Genomic DNA, 16,691 nt, shown 5'->3' on the forward strand with positions numbered 1-16,691 from the left:
CTGGTGGCCATTACTGCATCTTGTGGGAGCAAATTCCATAGTTTAACTATGCGCTGAGTAAAGAAGTACTTCCTTTTGTCTGTCCTGAATCTTCCAACATTCAGCTTCTTTGAATGTCCACGAGTTCTAGTATTATGAGAGAGGGAGAAGAACTTTTCTCTATCCACTTTCTCAATGCCATGCATAATTTTATACACTTCTATCATGTCTCCTCTGACCCGTCTTTTCTCTAAACTAAAAAGCCCCAAATGCTGCAACCTTTCCTCATAAGGGAGTCGCTCCATCCCCTTGATCATTCTGGCTGCCCTCTTCAGATTGAGCTGAATTTTATAATGGACAATAACATTTGTTTGGATTAATGGCCCCCACTTGTTTAATCTGTAACAACCTCTGACAGTCTCATCTTGCTTAGACCCTGCTCTAATCATAGCTGCAACATGACCCCATCAGCACCCTTGATGGGGTGTGCTTTTTAGTCCCTGGAACTGTTACCATTAATTATATATTGTCATTACAATCCCTACCTCATGTACCCTTTTCTGAACATTCATCGAAAGCTGCCTTACACAGAGTCTGACTAGTGCAGTGCTGTCTTCTCTGAGTGGCAGTGGCTCGTCAGCATTTCAGACAAAGGACTTCCCCTGGCCTACTTGAAGATGTCAGCGATTGAAGCTAGAACTTTTTCTGCACGCAAAGCAGATGCTCTACCACTGGCCTACAGCCCTTCCAATTTTTCCTGTGGCTAGAAGATCTCATTGCCTCTTAAAGGTTCTGGGCTGCTCAGCATTAAATCAGCAACAGTGTTAAGGAAGAGAAAAGGCAACGGGGGAATTGGTGTATTCTGTTAACTGAAACAAGGTAATGCCCAAAGCTGCTCTTAGGCATATCAACATCCACAATGGATACCTAGCTAATCTCATCAGCGTTTCATCCTGTGCAGCTGCAACAGTGGTAGGAATAGGGAGGTTGTAATGGAAACATTCCCTTTCAATATAATGGCATTAAAAATATTTTTTTCAAGGGGTCTACACCCATGGCTGAGTCTAAGACCTCCCAAAACTAAAATCCACAATGTATAAAATCAGGCTCAAAAATAATGTTTTGAAAATAGACTTAATTTTATTATAAATGGTTTTTCCGTCTTCCTGCAGCCAAAGCTGCCTCCCACCCCAACATGATCATAGAAGGAAGGAGCAGAACAGAACACTTGCCCTCTAACACAGAAGAGCTAAGCCATTTTAAGCATTTTAGCAATATTAGATTTTCAAGGTGGGATTCTGATTCACTCTTAACAGAAATGAGACAATAGTACTAGAGTATTAATCTCTCAGGCACATAGGGAAAAATTGTTTGCTGCTGTATGAAATATTGAAAAAGGTCAGTGTAAGCTCTGTGTTAATCAAATTTTTGCATTCTACGCACCCATACAAAATAGACATGAAACAAGGTACTGGAGGCAGGGTGAGTTAAATGACTGGGTTGTTGGGTGGCCCAGGTGCCTAGGCTCACATTCTAATGATTGTAAACAGATCCTTGAGCACTATAACCCACAAAGATACTTAATTAACTTTAGGTTTTAGACAATATATGTAATTTCCCATGATTACTTTGCATTTCTCATCACAAAAAGGTAGGTTTCATGGTAAGTGGACAGTGGAACAGTCACATTTTGGGTCTAGGATGCCATTTTGCGAATCATATAGTTCAAGATCCCACCATTATGGAAATAAGTGAGCTCCACATCTGTGTCGAACCTCATGATGGCTTGGAATGTTTTCTCTGTATCCAGCTGTTGAAAGGACATTAAAAAAAATCCATTAGCAAACACACCTATTATCTCTCTCTCAAAAAAAAAGACAGATAGCACAAGTATCTTAAAACACCATGGTAAAGATTGAAAAACCTCCTTTAGGCAAACACTTGCATCCTGTAGCCCAGTTCAGGTGTGACAATCCCAGTTCAATATGGTTTATCAGACTGGGAATGAGCTGTGTGCACACACATTCCGTCCTTGACCCTGCTCTTTCATGTCTTGCTTTAGGGCAAAATATTCCTTGTTTCTGAAGCTGGTGTCCTTGTGACATCTCAACTGGGATATTGTAGCTTAAGGGCTCCCTCCAAACCAAGTCGATGGCCAATGAAGGACATGCCAGACAGATGGATACTACAGCTCTTCCTGAAACTTGTTAGACTCCAATTCATGAGAAAACGCAGTGACCATATTAAGGCTCCAATTCCATCTTTCCCCTCTAATCTCCATAGCATTAAGAAGGAGAAAGGTGTACTATTTATGATCAAATACAACAGCCACGTTCGTGCAGAAATGATTAAACTGGTGCAACTGAGACCCCTTAGTGTATTTTATGTCAGTAGATATCAATGGGAGAGGGCTTATTCCTTATGCTACATCACATCATTATTTGTGGAATCTCTTACTTTGATCTGGACCTTCATTCCGGGCACTAGCTCCTCAGGTATGATGATTGTGTAACGTTCCCGCCCTGTTAGCCCAAGACTCTCAGCATCCTCGCCAGGTAAATATTGCAGAGGAATCACTCCCATTCCCACAAGATTACTGCGGTGAATCCGCTCATAGCTCTCTGCAAGGACTGCTTTGATGCCCTGAGAAACACCAAAAGCATATTGTTAACAACTGCTTATGCATGAGATGAGGGGGCAGGGAACCTGTTGCTCTTCTGATGTTGCTAGACTACAATGTCCACTGGCCATGCTGACTGGGGCTGATGGGAGCTGGGAGTCCAACAATTCCAACCTCACCCCTTTATGTTTATATCCCACCTTTCTTCCATCATGGAGCCTAACGTGGCATACATGCCATTTCCAGGCACTAATCTGACCCAGACCAGACTTCAGCAAGGTGGCTGAACCACGTGCCTTCAGACCATAACCTGCAACATCTGGAGAGCCACAGGTTCCCCACTCCTGCATTAGACCAAAACACTATCTGTTCAGAATAACAGTGTATTTGATTGTGAACAGCCACAAAGAGAAGCAACAAGCTATTCTGCTTTAACTGAACTCTCCACTCGAAGACAGTCCCAACACACACAACCTGACCTTTGTTTTTCTTTAAGGAGGCAGACATAAACACCAGATAGAGGTACAGGATAAAAATACAGACACTGGGGGGGGGAATCAAAATGCATATTGCAGTCACATTACATACAAGTGAATTATGAAACAGAAAGATGGAGAGTTAAGTTGGCAAAGAAACTGTTTTGTTGCTGTGGAACTTATTTTGTGAAGTTTCAAAAATGTAAGTTATTAAATTCTGTAGAGTTATATGTTAAACCAAACAACTTTTTAACTGGTCATGCAAGACACATTAATTTTATTCGTCAGACTTGCACTTAGGCAAAACACCACCTCATCCTTTGCCAGCAACAGAACAATCCATTTCTTGTGAAGGTGATGTGAACATCACAGCTTCCATTAACTTTAGTGGAACAGCACTGGAGTGCTTTGTAGTTCGGGGCAGGAAAACTGAAAGATGCAATTTGCAGAAGGCAGGCAAAGTCAGGTCTGAAAGAGACGGAAGCTCCAAGTATCAATATCAGTGATAAGTCCAAATCTCTAACTCTGTTTTCCTGCTTCTGCACAAGACAAACCGTCTTCTATAAATCAGTTAAAAGAGTTGCAAATTGCAGTTAAATCAGCTAAAACAGTTGCAAATATATGACCTTTCATTTCCAATTTATGTACTGTGGCTGATCACCATGTTTGCTTGGCAATATTCTCAACAGGCATTTAGAACCAGTTCTTTAATCTCGGAAACAGTATGGGTACTGTTGATGTACATTTCTGAAATATGCCTCTCTGGTAACATCTTAATCATGGAAGCTGTGTGGGAGGGGCATATAAACATTGTTACTCCCCTCTGTGAGAAGATCCTTTCCTGGGAGCCATCTATAGCAGTATAGGAAGGCACCACATCCCAGGCCAATCTCACATGGCTTCTGCTTTTTAGATGGCACAGGAACAACATTGCATAGTTTTATTTTGGGTTTCATTTTTGGTCTGCTGACCATAATAAACTGATGATGATGTTGGAAAATAATGCAGAAGCAGAAGTGACAGCCACACCATTTGTTTGATATAAGAACTAGTTCTCAATCTTCCAAACTGATGCAGTAAAACTACCTTCTGGACAAAGGCATTGGTAGTAAAGAAAATTCTTCTCTAAGTTTCCAACAGTTTTCTCAATGCCAATATTTAATAAGCAAATAAATTATACATACATATACACGCACAGCCCTACATTTAAGATCAAATTTAAATCCAAACTTGTATTTACTGACATACTGAACTCTGCAAACTTGTGGAGAAATGCAACTCTGCTTGGATTTTGCAGTTCAAGCCTGTCCAAAAGGTTCTGCTCCTTATCCTCATTTTGGCAGCAAGTTTCAGAAACAATTATAACGGTGAGGTACTGTATTAGTCCTTTGGATGTTTCAAGGTTGCCATTTTCAAATGCTGAAATCTGAACTTGTGAAGCTTTGACACTGTATTAGCTGTGGAACTTTTTTGAGGCCTGTGTGCAATAGACACTAACTGAACATAGTGCATGTGAAAGACCGCTTCACCATCCCTAACATAGGCCACTCACCAGCAGAAAAGGCCCCTTTGCAGCCCAGTCTCGGGAGCTTCCTGAGCCATACTCCTTGCCAGCCAGCACGATAAGTGGGTGACCTGCTTGGCGGTACCTCTCAGAAGCGTCAAACACATCGACCTATAAGCACACGGGACAATAGAGGTCACTTAGCTAGAGCAATGAAACAATGCATTCATAAAGTCCATTGCTTTCCATCACAGATTGATCTGCGTATTTCATACAAGGATTTGGTGGTAAAAATAACACAACATAAAAATACAGTTTTCTTCAATACTTGACCTGGGTGCGAAGTTAAAAACAATTTCCTAGCAGTGTTACTTAACACCACAAAAAGCAAGCAAACAAAAGCTGTGGAAGACTACACATGCTCACAGATGTTCGAGATCAAAGGAGCCAGTCAATGGGACATGGGGCCAGGAGGCACAATTCCAGTCTACCTCCATGCAGCATCAACGCTCATGTAGGGCTAAGAGTGGTAAAGCGTTAAAGAGCATGTAGGCAACCATGCAGCCCCCAACACCTTCTGAATCTGCTGCATTCTTTGATCCCATCAAAATTTCTTACTATACATTCTTTCCCCTTTCTTGCCTCTCTGGATTGAGAGTTTATGACACACTAAAGCAAGAAAGAAATTATTTTCCATTGCTTTCCAGAACATTAGCTATATTGGCCTGTTGTACTACAAAAAAATCCTCTGTATACTTATTTTTATGCAACCCTATCAAACCCAATGAAGCTTACTTCTGAGTAGACCTGCATAGAATTTGGAGCTCTAATGTGATGTGGCTATAGTGAAAATTAAAGCACAGGGTTTTTTATTCTGGATTACTTAATCCAGAACACTTTAATCTCTGGCTTCACCCATAATTGGTTCTGGTCCCCCACCACTGGCATGTGCCCTCCCCAAACAAATTATTCCCAAGGAAATGCAGCCCTTGCCAAACCCTTTGTTAAAGAAAGGGAAGTATCCTGGTCCAAGAACTGCTATATGGAAGGCACAAAGCCACCAAGAGACCATTCACTTATATTTACACTGTTTCCATTGTATACAGTTCAAATCACCACAAAATCACAACACAGTTGATTTTGATATGGCAAAGCAGTGAATACAAACTCTGAAGAGATGTCCTTTGAATGTTCTGTCACAGCCTTACAGGGGAAAGCCAGAGTTGAGTGGCAGAGCATCTGTTTTGCATGCAAAAGGTCCCAAATTCAATCCCTGGCATTCCTAGGTAGGGCTGGAAGAAAACCCTGGTCTGAGGTCCCGGAGAGCTACTGCCAGTCTGGGTAGACAATACTGAGCTAGATGGACCAATGGTCGGACTCAGGAAAAGGCAGCTTCCTAATGACACTGAATTCTTGCAACGGCAACTAACAGATTTACAGGCCTGTCAACAGTGGAACATCACTGAAATTACACTTGGATAGACTGGAATTGCCCCAAGTTTTTCAGAGTCATGATTGCAGAAGAGAAATTATTGGACAGGCCGCTTTTCCCCCTTTAATCTTTCATTTGGTGACATTGTCCCTAGCAGGTGGGAGAGGTAAGAATTGTGTGTGAGTGCTTCAAGCCCTCTGGAAGTAGGGAGGGAATACTGAGGATGCAGAGGGGTGAGCCAGACTGCTTTCCATGCCAGTACTGCAATGTGTAGCTTGACACTCAGGCAATGTCACAGCTCACACCACTGCCTTTTTTTTTTTTGCTTTTGCTGCGATGTTCAACCCTCCTAGGACCAATCTCAGGTCCATGTACTGAAATGTTCAGTGGGGCTTTTTGTAATGAGTTATAATGATGGAGAACCTGACACAAAAAAGCTCTAAGGAAAGAAGAAAGCACCTTTGTTCCTTCCTTTGGTTAAGACTTCAGTGTGCGTGGTGAAGGTGGCAAAAAAAACTAGCTCCTTTCTACGCCATCATTTTCTGATTGCTGCAAGAGTCTAAAGTTCAGAATCTAAATAAAGCTACAGTTTACACCTGCAACAGGTATTAAAGACATCAAATTACTCAGCTAGCTGGAATGCGTTCTTGGACTGTGATAATGCCTTTTGCTTGCCTGGATGGAGAGATGGTAGGTAAAGGATTGCAGAAACCTGTGACTTTCTCATGGTTGGAATGTACAAAAGGTAAGAGTCCCATTCATTGCTCCACCGCCTTTTTGGCCTCTGGCCCCACCTACCACTGGCATGTGGGCCTCAGAAGTCTGCCCATGAGGGAACGCAGCCCTCAGGCTAACAAAAGTTCCCCATTATTGTTCTATCTAAAGCTACAGTTTACACATGCAACAGATATTAAAGCCCCCAAATTACTCAGCTAATATGTCAAGATATTTCTGTTTAGACCAGCTGACAATACCTACTTTGAAAACCTGCCTGAACGAAAAAACTGTATCCCAGCATTGGTAAATCTAAAGCTAATCTTACATTACAGACTCCCAGGCTAATGCAGACGGGAAGAATACTCACGGTTTCATCAGATGGGAAGTGGATCGTTTGGGGGGCTTGCTTGTTGAGAAATTTGTTCAATAAGCGGATGTTTGCAAATGTTCCTCTAGCCATGACAGCATCATTGCCCCGGCGTGAACCATACGAGTTGAAATCTCTAGGAGTTAGGCTATCAAGTCAAAAAGAAGGCAATCCTCAGTTGTACAAATCAGAAGGCTTCTCAGTGAACTAAAAGGGACCTAAAGTGTTCATTTATGTGACTTCCTTCATCTCAGGGGCAGACATTCTCCACATTTGGCTTTAAAAAAAACAAATCTCTCATCAGCATGTGTGGACAATTTAACCAATCACCTAGATTAGTGGTAGCCAATGTGGTGCACTCCGGATGCTGGTGAACTCCAATTAGCCCCAGCCAATGGTAATGAATTACAGGAGGTGGAGTTCAACAAAATCTGAAGGGCTGCAGGTTCTCTAGCCCTGCTCTAAAGCACTCTATTATTTATCTATCTACTTATTTATTTATTAAATTTACAAGAGGCAGCTGGACAGCCATCTGTTGGGAATGCTTTGATTTGGATTCTTGCATTGAGCAGCGGGTTGGACTCGATGGCCTTATAGGCCCCTTCCAACTCTACTATTCTGTGATTCTATGATCTCTCCCAGAAGGAGCCCAAAATGGCAAACAACGTACTAAAAACACTCTAAAACATCTTAAAAACAGGCTTTAAAAACATATTAAAACAAAACATCTTTAAAAACATATTAAAACAAAACATATATTTAAAAAAGCTTTTAAAAGATCTTAAAAAGCAATTCCAACATAGACGCAGACTGGGACAAGGTCTCTACTTAAAAGGCTTGTTGAAAGAGGAAAGTCTTCAGTAGGCGCCGAAAAGGTAACACAGATATTGCCTGTCTAATATTTAAGGGGAGGGAATTCCAAAGGGTGGGTGTCACAACACTAAAAGTCTGTTTCCTGTGCAGAATGGACCTCCTGATAAGATGGTGTCTGCAAGAGGCCCTCACCTGTAGAGCGCAGTGATTGACTGGGTATGAATGCTAAGTATTATTATTGAAAACAAAAGACTATTAAGTTGAATAGGAGAGAAGCAAGGAGAAAATGATCACTTAAGGACATACAGACACAATGTTCAACTTGACTCACCCTCTGTTTGTTAAGTAACGAGCAGCCGGGCTGTTTCTTGCTATGTTCCCAGCGGGAGATATATGATCAGTGGTCACAGAATCACCAATATTGAGCAGGACATAGGCGTCAACTATGGATTTAGGGGGCTGAAGCTCCAAAGTCTGAGAGAACACCACACAAATACAGTTTTAAAAAAAACCTCTTTTTTTTAGCATCAGTTGTACGACTGGACAAAGGGCAGGTGTAAAGAGAGAAATTTGCAATTGCTGCATTCATACAAGCTACAAAAAAGTTAAGTCTTGATCAAAACTGGAGAACCTAACTAGGTGTGATTGCTCATTTTCTTGCTCATTACATTTTTTAGAAATACATTTGTACAGAAATTGGAAAAATCATTCCCTCTATTTCTGATTATTAGGCTGAGAGTCCCATTGCTTGCATGGCCTAAATGATACTGACCATGCACCGGTGGAAGGTATCAGCAGGACCACAAGGTTTGCAGAAAAACAAAAACATATTTAGGGAGGGAAAAAATATTAGTGGGGCAGGGGGAAAGACCCCCAAAACATCACAAGGATTGAGCATGCTCAGTACTCATGGAATGTTGACTGTTGGAGGGGGAAAACAGACAAGAATGTGTGGTATCCAGAAGAGCAACACTCCACACTGCAATATTTTGTTGCAGGTCTCAACAGGTCAGCGTCCTAAGGGTTTGCTGTCCCCGCTGCTATTTTGGCAGATGGCAGGCAGGCAAGCTGACATGGGATGTAGGTTGGGCAGGTAGGGCTATTCAAGCCCCATGGCACCTTCATCAGGAGGGGGTGTTGGGGCATAGGCCACTGCAGGCCCAAGGCAGGGTGGTGCCCAAGGGCCTCTCATGCCTTGTGTCAGCCCTGGGTCCCAATGGAAATACTGTAATTGTATTTTGTTGTGAGTCATCCTGGGACCTTATGGAGAAGGGTAGATAAGACATTTTTAAGAATTAAAAAAACCCATAAATAAAAAATGGAATGAGCAACATCTGAACAGGGCTGCTCAACACAAATTGACTCACGTGCTGTTCTTATGCATGAGTATAACTTTTGAATAGGGCTTTCTGAGGGATGAGATTTGTATTTAATTGAAAGATGTGTTTCATAAAAGAAAAGTGCTGTCACACCACAAAACGTTTGTTTTTGGAGGCTGGTATCCAAAGCAGTCATGCTATTAGCACAAAGGATTTACACTTATGCAACAGAACTTACTCCCCTGTTCTCCCCCCACATGCGCCCTCTCCAAATTTGCTCTGAAGAGTTGTGGGAAACTCAGAACAGATTTAGAGGGCACACGGAAGGGGAGGGAGTTCTGATGCACAAGCTTAACTCCTTGCCCTAATGGGACAAATGACGTTGGACTACTTTGGCACAAGCCAGAGCACTTTGGAGAAAGAGATTCTTTAAGGCTTCTATAATTGTTAAAACTAACCACAGAAAAACAAAAGGAAAGCCCTGCTTGGATCAGACCAAAGGGTAGTAAAATCCATCAGAAAAAGCAGAGGGAAGAGGGAATTGAAAACACACTTACCAGATTTTCAAAAAATGGGGGTGATTTGATATATGTGGATTCTGGATTCCAAGCATATAGTTTGTCTGATGAAACATCTAAAGCATTCCAAGCTTTGTTTACTGTCTGGAAAAAGGAAGAGAGAAATAGGAAATAAAACAAGTGTTTACAGAGTTCAACATTTCAGTTGTACTCCTCTGAGAACTACTGAGAAAAAGATAAGCAATGCAGGCCCTCTCATATAAGGTGGGAAACTTGAACCACAGGCATGCCATGAAATCTGCCCTCGATCCTTCAGCATACAGCAGAGAGCTAGAGTCTTAGGTTCCCCAATGCTGTTTTGCTGTGCTCTACACTTCTGAGGGGGAAAAAATCTAGTTTTTCAAATGAATTGCTACAGAACAAACTAAGGTTCTATCTGCACCTCACATTTAAACTGCTATTATACCACTTTAAACAGTAATGGCTTTCCCCAAAGAATCCTGGGAACTGTGGTTTGTAAAGGGTGCTGAGAGTTGTGAGGAGACTCCTACTCCCCTCACAGAGCAGTAATCCCCGAAGTGGCTTACTAATCAATCCCTCTTCACAGGAAACTCTTGATTCATAAACAGAGGATACCTCCAGACTGCCACTATTTTTTCAGGAGGGATTCAAAGCATAAGAGCCAGTGTGGCATAATGGTTAGTGTGTTGGACTACGACCTGGGAGACCAGGGTTCAAATCCCCACACAGCCATGAAGCTGACTGGGTGACCTTGGGCCAGTCACTGCCTCTCAGCCTCAGAGGAAGGCAATCATAAACCCCCTCTGAATACCGCTTACCATGAAAACCCTATTCATAGGGTCGCCATAAGTCGGGATCACCTTGAAGGCAGTCCATTCAAACAAATAACCCGAAATTTAGAGTAGCAAAATTTAAAATGGATCCAAGTGCTCTGTGGCCCCAGCCCAAGAAAGCCCATTTTTAAAAACAAAAACTCAAGACTTTTGCGTGTCTGAAAGGCACGAGGAAATGCACTGAAAAGTGTGGGATGAATGAACAATTAACTGGAAGCTGTATAAACATCCCTCAAGCAAATGAGGATAAATGTTTGTTGTCACATAACTGTCTGTAAACAAACAGGAACAAATGCTCAATAAAGACTGGACATATGCTTTGGTTATCCACAGAAGCCTAGAAGCTTCTCTCCTATTCAAAAGCAAGCCCACACACTTGCACGGGGAATAACCAATAATAACCATCATCTGGCTGTGTTACATTTCCAGTGGGCAACAGTGGTGTGAATAGTTTGCAAGCACAGGGGCAAAAATTAGAGTTCTCATAAGCAGCACACATAGTACAAGCAGGCAGAACATTAGTCTGCTGTTGCCCTACATGCATGTATGTTTGTTTCAGTCAGAATGAACAGTATGAACTCTACACTAATTTAATAAAATCAAAGAATTGGAAAATCCACCTTCTTAACTATGAAAATTTGATTTCTGTGACCTGCAGAAAATCACACACTTCTACAATGCTGTGACATTAATTCTGATGTTTCTACTGATGGAGAAGGTAGAAGCCCTGTCCCTGGTCACCAAACATCTTGTTCAGCCACCTTTCTGGCTTCTGAAATGTCAGCAACCATTATCCATACACTTCCAAATAAATCATCTTCACAACCAAAAGAGCTGAAACTTCTTTTTTTTAAAAAAAAGAATGAATGTGGAGATTCAAAGGAAACTGAAGTCTGAACTCAATGTTGCATTCTGTGGTTTTCCTGCCACTCTGCTACCTTGGACAAAATCCACACAGCTATAATCAGGAATACCCAGTATAATATTTGTTATTACAACCCATTAGCATAGTCTTGGGCAGGCTAGGATCCAGACATTAATTTAACCTAACATGATGGTCATTTCCCCCCCACAAAATGCCAATTACAATTAGAATTACACTGAACAGAAGCAAGATGTTCAGACAGAAAAATGGAGAAATGTATTTATAACATCCATTAAGACTGAAAGCAGCAAATAATACAACCACTCCAAGTATTGATGCAAAGTGTACCTCTATTTTTTGGTAGACCTCTTTAAACATCCCTGGAATGACATACTGGCGCTCAACAGCTTGAATCTCATCCCTCCTGGGCCAAATGTCGTTTAGAAAGATCTTCTTCCCTTGTGCATTTACACCTGCAATAAAATTGAGTATGCAGACTATAAACCATGGAGAAAACATTCAGAAATGTTTTATGTACAGTACATTGCATGTGCCTACTGCTATGAACACATGCGTTTATTAAACATGGGATATGTATTTGGCAGAAGGATGGCCCATAGGATCCCTCCTGATCACACATGCACAAGCTTTCTGGATCCTGACATTTAGTCAATTGCTTAAAAAGCTCTTTGTGAATTGGAGCCAGAGGATTTGAAGGATCACCTCCTCCTGTCCATGGTCTGAGCAAATCAATGGAGGCCCTTCTCAGAGTGCCTCCACCAGCTGAGAATCGGTGGGTGGTTATGAGAAAAAAGGACTTCTCGGCAGTGGCCCCTCATCTATGGAACATCCTTCACCTGGCACTTACTTTAATGTATTTTTGGTGCCAGGAAAAACTTTTTGTTCTTCTCCCAGGCTTGTTAGGTAGGCTGTTTTGGATCCCCTTTCTGTGCTGTGTTTCAATGTGCTTGTTTTACTCTCTAAAACTTTTATGGTTATGCTACTTTGCTGCCTGATATGCTTTTTTTGTTTTTGCTTCCAGTGTTTATGTAACTGTTTAGGTTTTGTATTATATTTGTTGATTTTGTGATTTTATCTCGTTTTCCTATTTCTTTGCACGACACACAGAAAACAACAGCCATTGGGCATCTAATCAAAGTAAGTAAATAAATAAGAGGTAAATGTAAATGTACTGCCTTCAAGCCGATTCCGACTTATGGCGACCCTATGAAGAGGGTTTTCATGAGGCTGAGAGGCAGTGACTGGCCCAAGGTCACCCAGTGAGCTTCATGGCTATGTGGGGATTCGAACTCTGGCCTCCCAGGTCGTAGTCCAACACCTTAACCACTACACCACACTGGTAGGTGGGTGGAATTATTTCCAAGCAATGCCTTACCTAGAGGCTCCTTCTCAAAGTCAATCCTTATGGTCCCTGCAATAGCATAGGCTATTACCAACGGTGGAGAGGCCAGGTAATTGGCACGCGTATTGGGATGGACACGGCCCTCAAAGTTTCTGTTTCCAGAGAGTACCCCCACAGCTACAAGGTCTCCCTGTGAGAAGGGGGAAGGATACAGGATAACACACATACATCGACAAATGCAACAGCTTCTAGTTTCACATATCTAAAAGACCTGGGAAAGGAGAGAAAGAGCATCACTAAGATTCACACACACTCTTTTTGCTTTTAGACCAGCCTTCCTCAACCTGGTGACCTCCAGATGGCTTCGGCTACAACTCCCATCATCCATAACCACCGGCCAAGCTGGCTGGGGCTGATGGGAATTGTAATCCAACAATATCTAGAGACTCCAACTTGGGAAAGTCTGCTTTAGACTTTACGTTTTTTAAACTTTATTTACACAGAGTGTACATGGCATCATACAAGAGTCATATAGACAACACACACAGGTCCCTGCTCCCAAGGAGCAAACAATCACAGTGGGGAAACAACAGAGGGAGAGAGAAACAGAGGTAGTGAAGGCAGAACGAATATGAATACCGTTTACACCTACTGTACCTAAAGCTTATTTATTTATTATTTATTTATTTATTAAATTTATATCCCGCCCTTCTTCCCAGAAGGAGCCCAGGGAAGCATAATGGTTACAATTGGGAATGATGACTGATACCAGAAGCTAAACATGTCCAGAGAAGGAGTTCCACACATAAGGAGCATCTCTAGGTGAGGGCACTGCTTTGTGCTCCATTCACTGAGCTGCAGGAGAGACCTGCAGGGGGACTGTTTGCACCACTTGTCAGTGACCCATCAGGAATTACAGAGACTTCAAAGTAATTTTGTTTGCTTTTCTAAAATAAAACAGAAAGCTGCTTCTATTTACTCTTTTAAAAGCAATCAAATCTACTTAAATTTGACATATTCCTGCTTTCTTACCCTCTCTACAGAAACCCAAGACAGCTGCAGGATGAAAAGGTCTGCGACACACCTTTAATAGCTCTTCAACACTTGATCGGAAATAGCAGGTAGGTCTACAAGACTATTTGTTCAATGCTTGCCTACACAACTTTTGACTCCCAAAGTTCTATGCAGCCCACCCAGGCTTAAAAATTGCTTACTAAAATTTTTTATTAAGCATGTGGTGAGCTACCATAGATGGCAGGTGGACTCCATTCAAGATTGGTTGGTCACCAGTTGGGATGGACAAATCAGTCGATTTTGGTTTCTCATTTTCCCAAACTTAATTTCAGTCACATCAGTTTGTAATTTTTTTAAGTCCTTGTGAAAATTTGTCAGCATTTTTAGTGTGAGTTTCTCCTAATATACACATTCTTTGTATGCAATTTTGCCTAATATAATGCATTTTTGAGAAGTATTTTCACTAATCTATGCATTTTTATGGACATCTTACTCTAGTACATGCATTTTTGTACACATTATTTGATTGGAGAACTGCATTTGGAGAAGTGTAAATCTTGAAGGATGGCTGCGTTTCGGTTTGTGTATCGTTTCAAGAAGTGTAAGTCAGGTAATTGGCTTTTAAATGCAAATTAAACCAAATTTCTCTCGCATCCCTACAAGTCATGCAGGCCTGTCTTAAATCAAACTACAAAAAAGCACACTGTGAATAAAGAATAGCATCCTTTGAAGGCTAGGTATTGGCCCAGCTTGAAATGATTTCCAGTTGTTGACCACAATACTGTCATTAATACACAGACTCTTAAACACATATTACCTCTGGAACCAGCTCAAATATGGGTATTGTAATGACCTATGCTGGTTTCAGAGAATTTGTTTCTAAAGTCAAAGTAATCTGTGACAAATTTCCCAAGATATTCCACAATTCCACAACTGTTTCAGCATAGCTGCAGCAGCTTACAACAGTTTCATTAAGCAGATTCACATCAGGCAGCATTTACAGTAGGGCCCCGCTCATACAGCGGGTTACATTCCAGACCCCCGCCGAAAAGCGAAACCCACCAAAAAGCGGAACTCCGTCAATAAAATGGTGCCCGTCGCCCGACACCCAAAAAATGCCATAAAAGCGGAACAAGCGCCGTACGAGTGAGGCCTTACTCTTAATTGAAAGCTGCTGTATTAGCTGAATGCTGAAAAGAGGGGCCCTACTGTACTGGGATTGATCACAGGATGCATTACTATTACTACTACCACTACTACTTTTATTAGCTAATCTCATTTGTTAGAAATAGTCTAAGTGTCTTTAGGCTCAAGTCCTATGATTTATTTCATATGCACAACCAAGTTTAATTGACAGCAAATATTTGGTTTATCTCTCTCATGTGTGCCCACACACCTCCCATTGGACTTTAACTGCCCAATGAGACAAATTAATAATTCATGTTAGTGGTTAAGTAACAGTTGCAGTTAATGACTGGGAAAAAGGTGACTCCTGACTAATGCTGAGTACCAACAGAGTCCTTGTGAAATCTGTTCTAGTATGAACTGCAACAGAGTTTACTATTGATTGATATGTTTTGAACTAACTGCATCAAAATCAAATGCTACAATATTGTCAACGTTTCTTTTCATGAATGTCAACATCCTGCTGATTTAATATCTGGATACATCAGCATCTAAAATAGAACTGTGGTATTATTGCTTGGACTGTTCCAAGAATGACCCAATGAGGGCTTTCATGAGCTCTGAATTTCAAGCCAAGTATCAGGGTCACAAAAACTCAATTTCCATTAGCACAAGATTGAAAACCCAAAGCAAATTGGGCTGATAAAAAATTCCATTCATGTATCTTTAGATCAAATAAAAATGTGGACATACATGACTCTGATTTCCCAATGAGGCACAACTATACAATTACCGCACATGAGAGGTAGGGATTATTTTTGAAGGAACACAAATCTAACCTTCTTAAAAAATTAGTTAACTGTCCAGATGAAGAGCATGGTAGCATTCACATGGCAATGCACTGCCAAAGTTGGATTAACGTAAAGTATGGCAGAGTGACCCTTTCCTGGAGCACATGCAGTGTCCGTTGCACCATTGCAGAAGTCTACTGCTATTCTTGCTTCAGCCTTCAATTCCGTTTGCTGGAATCTACATGCAAGACATTTTCATTGCCTTTTTGTTTCTGCCTAATCCCACAGTCACAAATCCCGAACATGTTTGTGTTCATAGTCATTTGGAACCAAAACCATAGTCTGTATTTGACATATCTAATAGCAGAACATGGGACCCAAACTTGACCAGCGGCACATACCTGAGTAATGGCTTCAACAACAGGCTCTGGCAGAGGTCCACTGTTACCAATGCATGTCATACATCCATAGCCTACCACATCAAACCTGCAGAGAGCATGAATTAGGTTATGTATTCTATGAATAATATACAAATTAATGTTTGTATATTAATTGCAAACTATACTGTTTGCCAACAGGAGGACATTAATCATATTGCCGTGAGAATATGGGAAGAACCATCGTTCAATGGCAGAGCATCTGCTTTGCATGCAGAAGGTCCCAGGCTCAATCCCCTGCATCCCCCAGGTAGGAATGGGAGAGACTCCTGCCTGAAACCCTGGAGAGCCATGGCCAGTCAAGGTAGACAATACTGAGCTAGATAGACCAATAGTCTGACTCGGTATATGGCAGCTTCCTACATTCCATGGTACACAAAGGATTTCAATGCGCATGTAGATTGCAATCTGGAGGTTGGCTACTGGGCGGCACTTGCGCTCACAACATGCCAGCTACAGCATACATTCTTTCCAGGTGCTTTGTTTTATCCAACTCT

General features: G+C 41.6%; 1 protein-coding gene across 2 annotated transcripts in view; it reads right to left on the reverse strand.

The window, feature by feature from the left end:
- Positions 1-1,099: 1,099 nt before the first annotated feature.
- Positions 1,100-16,691, reverse strand: part of ACO1 (aconitase 1) — a 57,276-nt gene continuing 41,684 nt past the window's right edge. For both annotated transcript variants that reach the window (XM_061632039.1, XM_061632049.1), the window contains 9 exons: positions 16,159-16,243; positions 12,861-13,017; positions 11,813-11,937; positions 9,785-9,889; positions 8,240-8,382; positions 7,096-7,243; positions 4,628-4,750; positions 2,437-2,622; positions 1,100-1,789 (listed from right to left, as the gene is read on the reverse strand). In XM_061632039.1, the coding sequence (XP_061488023.1) occupies positions 1,676-1,789; positions 2,437-2,622; positions 4,628-4,750; positions 7,096-7,243; positions 8,240-8,382; positions 9,785-9,889; positions 11,813-11,937; positions 12,861-13,017; positions 16,159-16,243 (1,186 nt within the window). In that variant the 3' untranslated portion in view covers positions 1,100-1,675. The remainder of the gene's footprint in view (positions 1,790-2,436; positions 2,623-4,627; positions 4,751-7,095; positions 7,244-8,239; positions 8,383-9,784; positions 9,890-11,812; positions 11,938-12,860; positions 13,018-16,158; positions 16,244-16,691) is intronic.

This window comes from Rhineura floridana, chromosome 1 (genome assembly GCF_030035675.1).
Source record: "Rhineura floridana isolate rRhiFlo1 chromosome 1, rRhiFlo1.hap2, whole genome shotgun sequence".
NCBI lineage: Eukaryota > Metazoa > Chordata > Lepidosauria > Squamata > Rhineuridae > Rhineura > Rhineura floridana.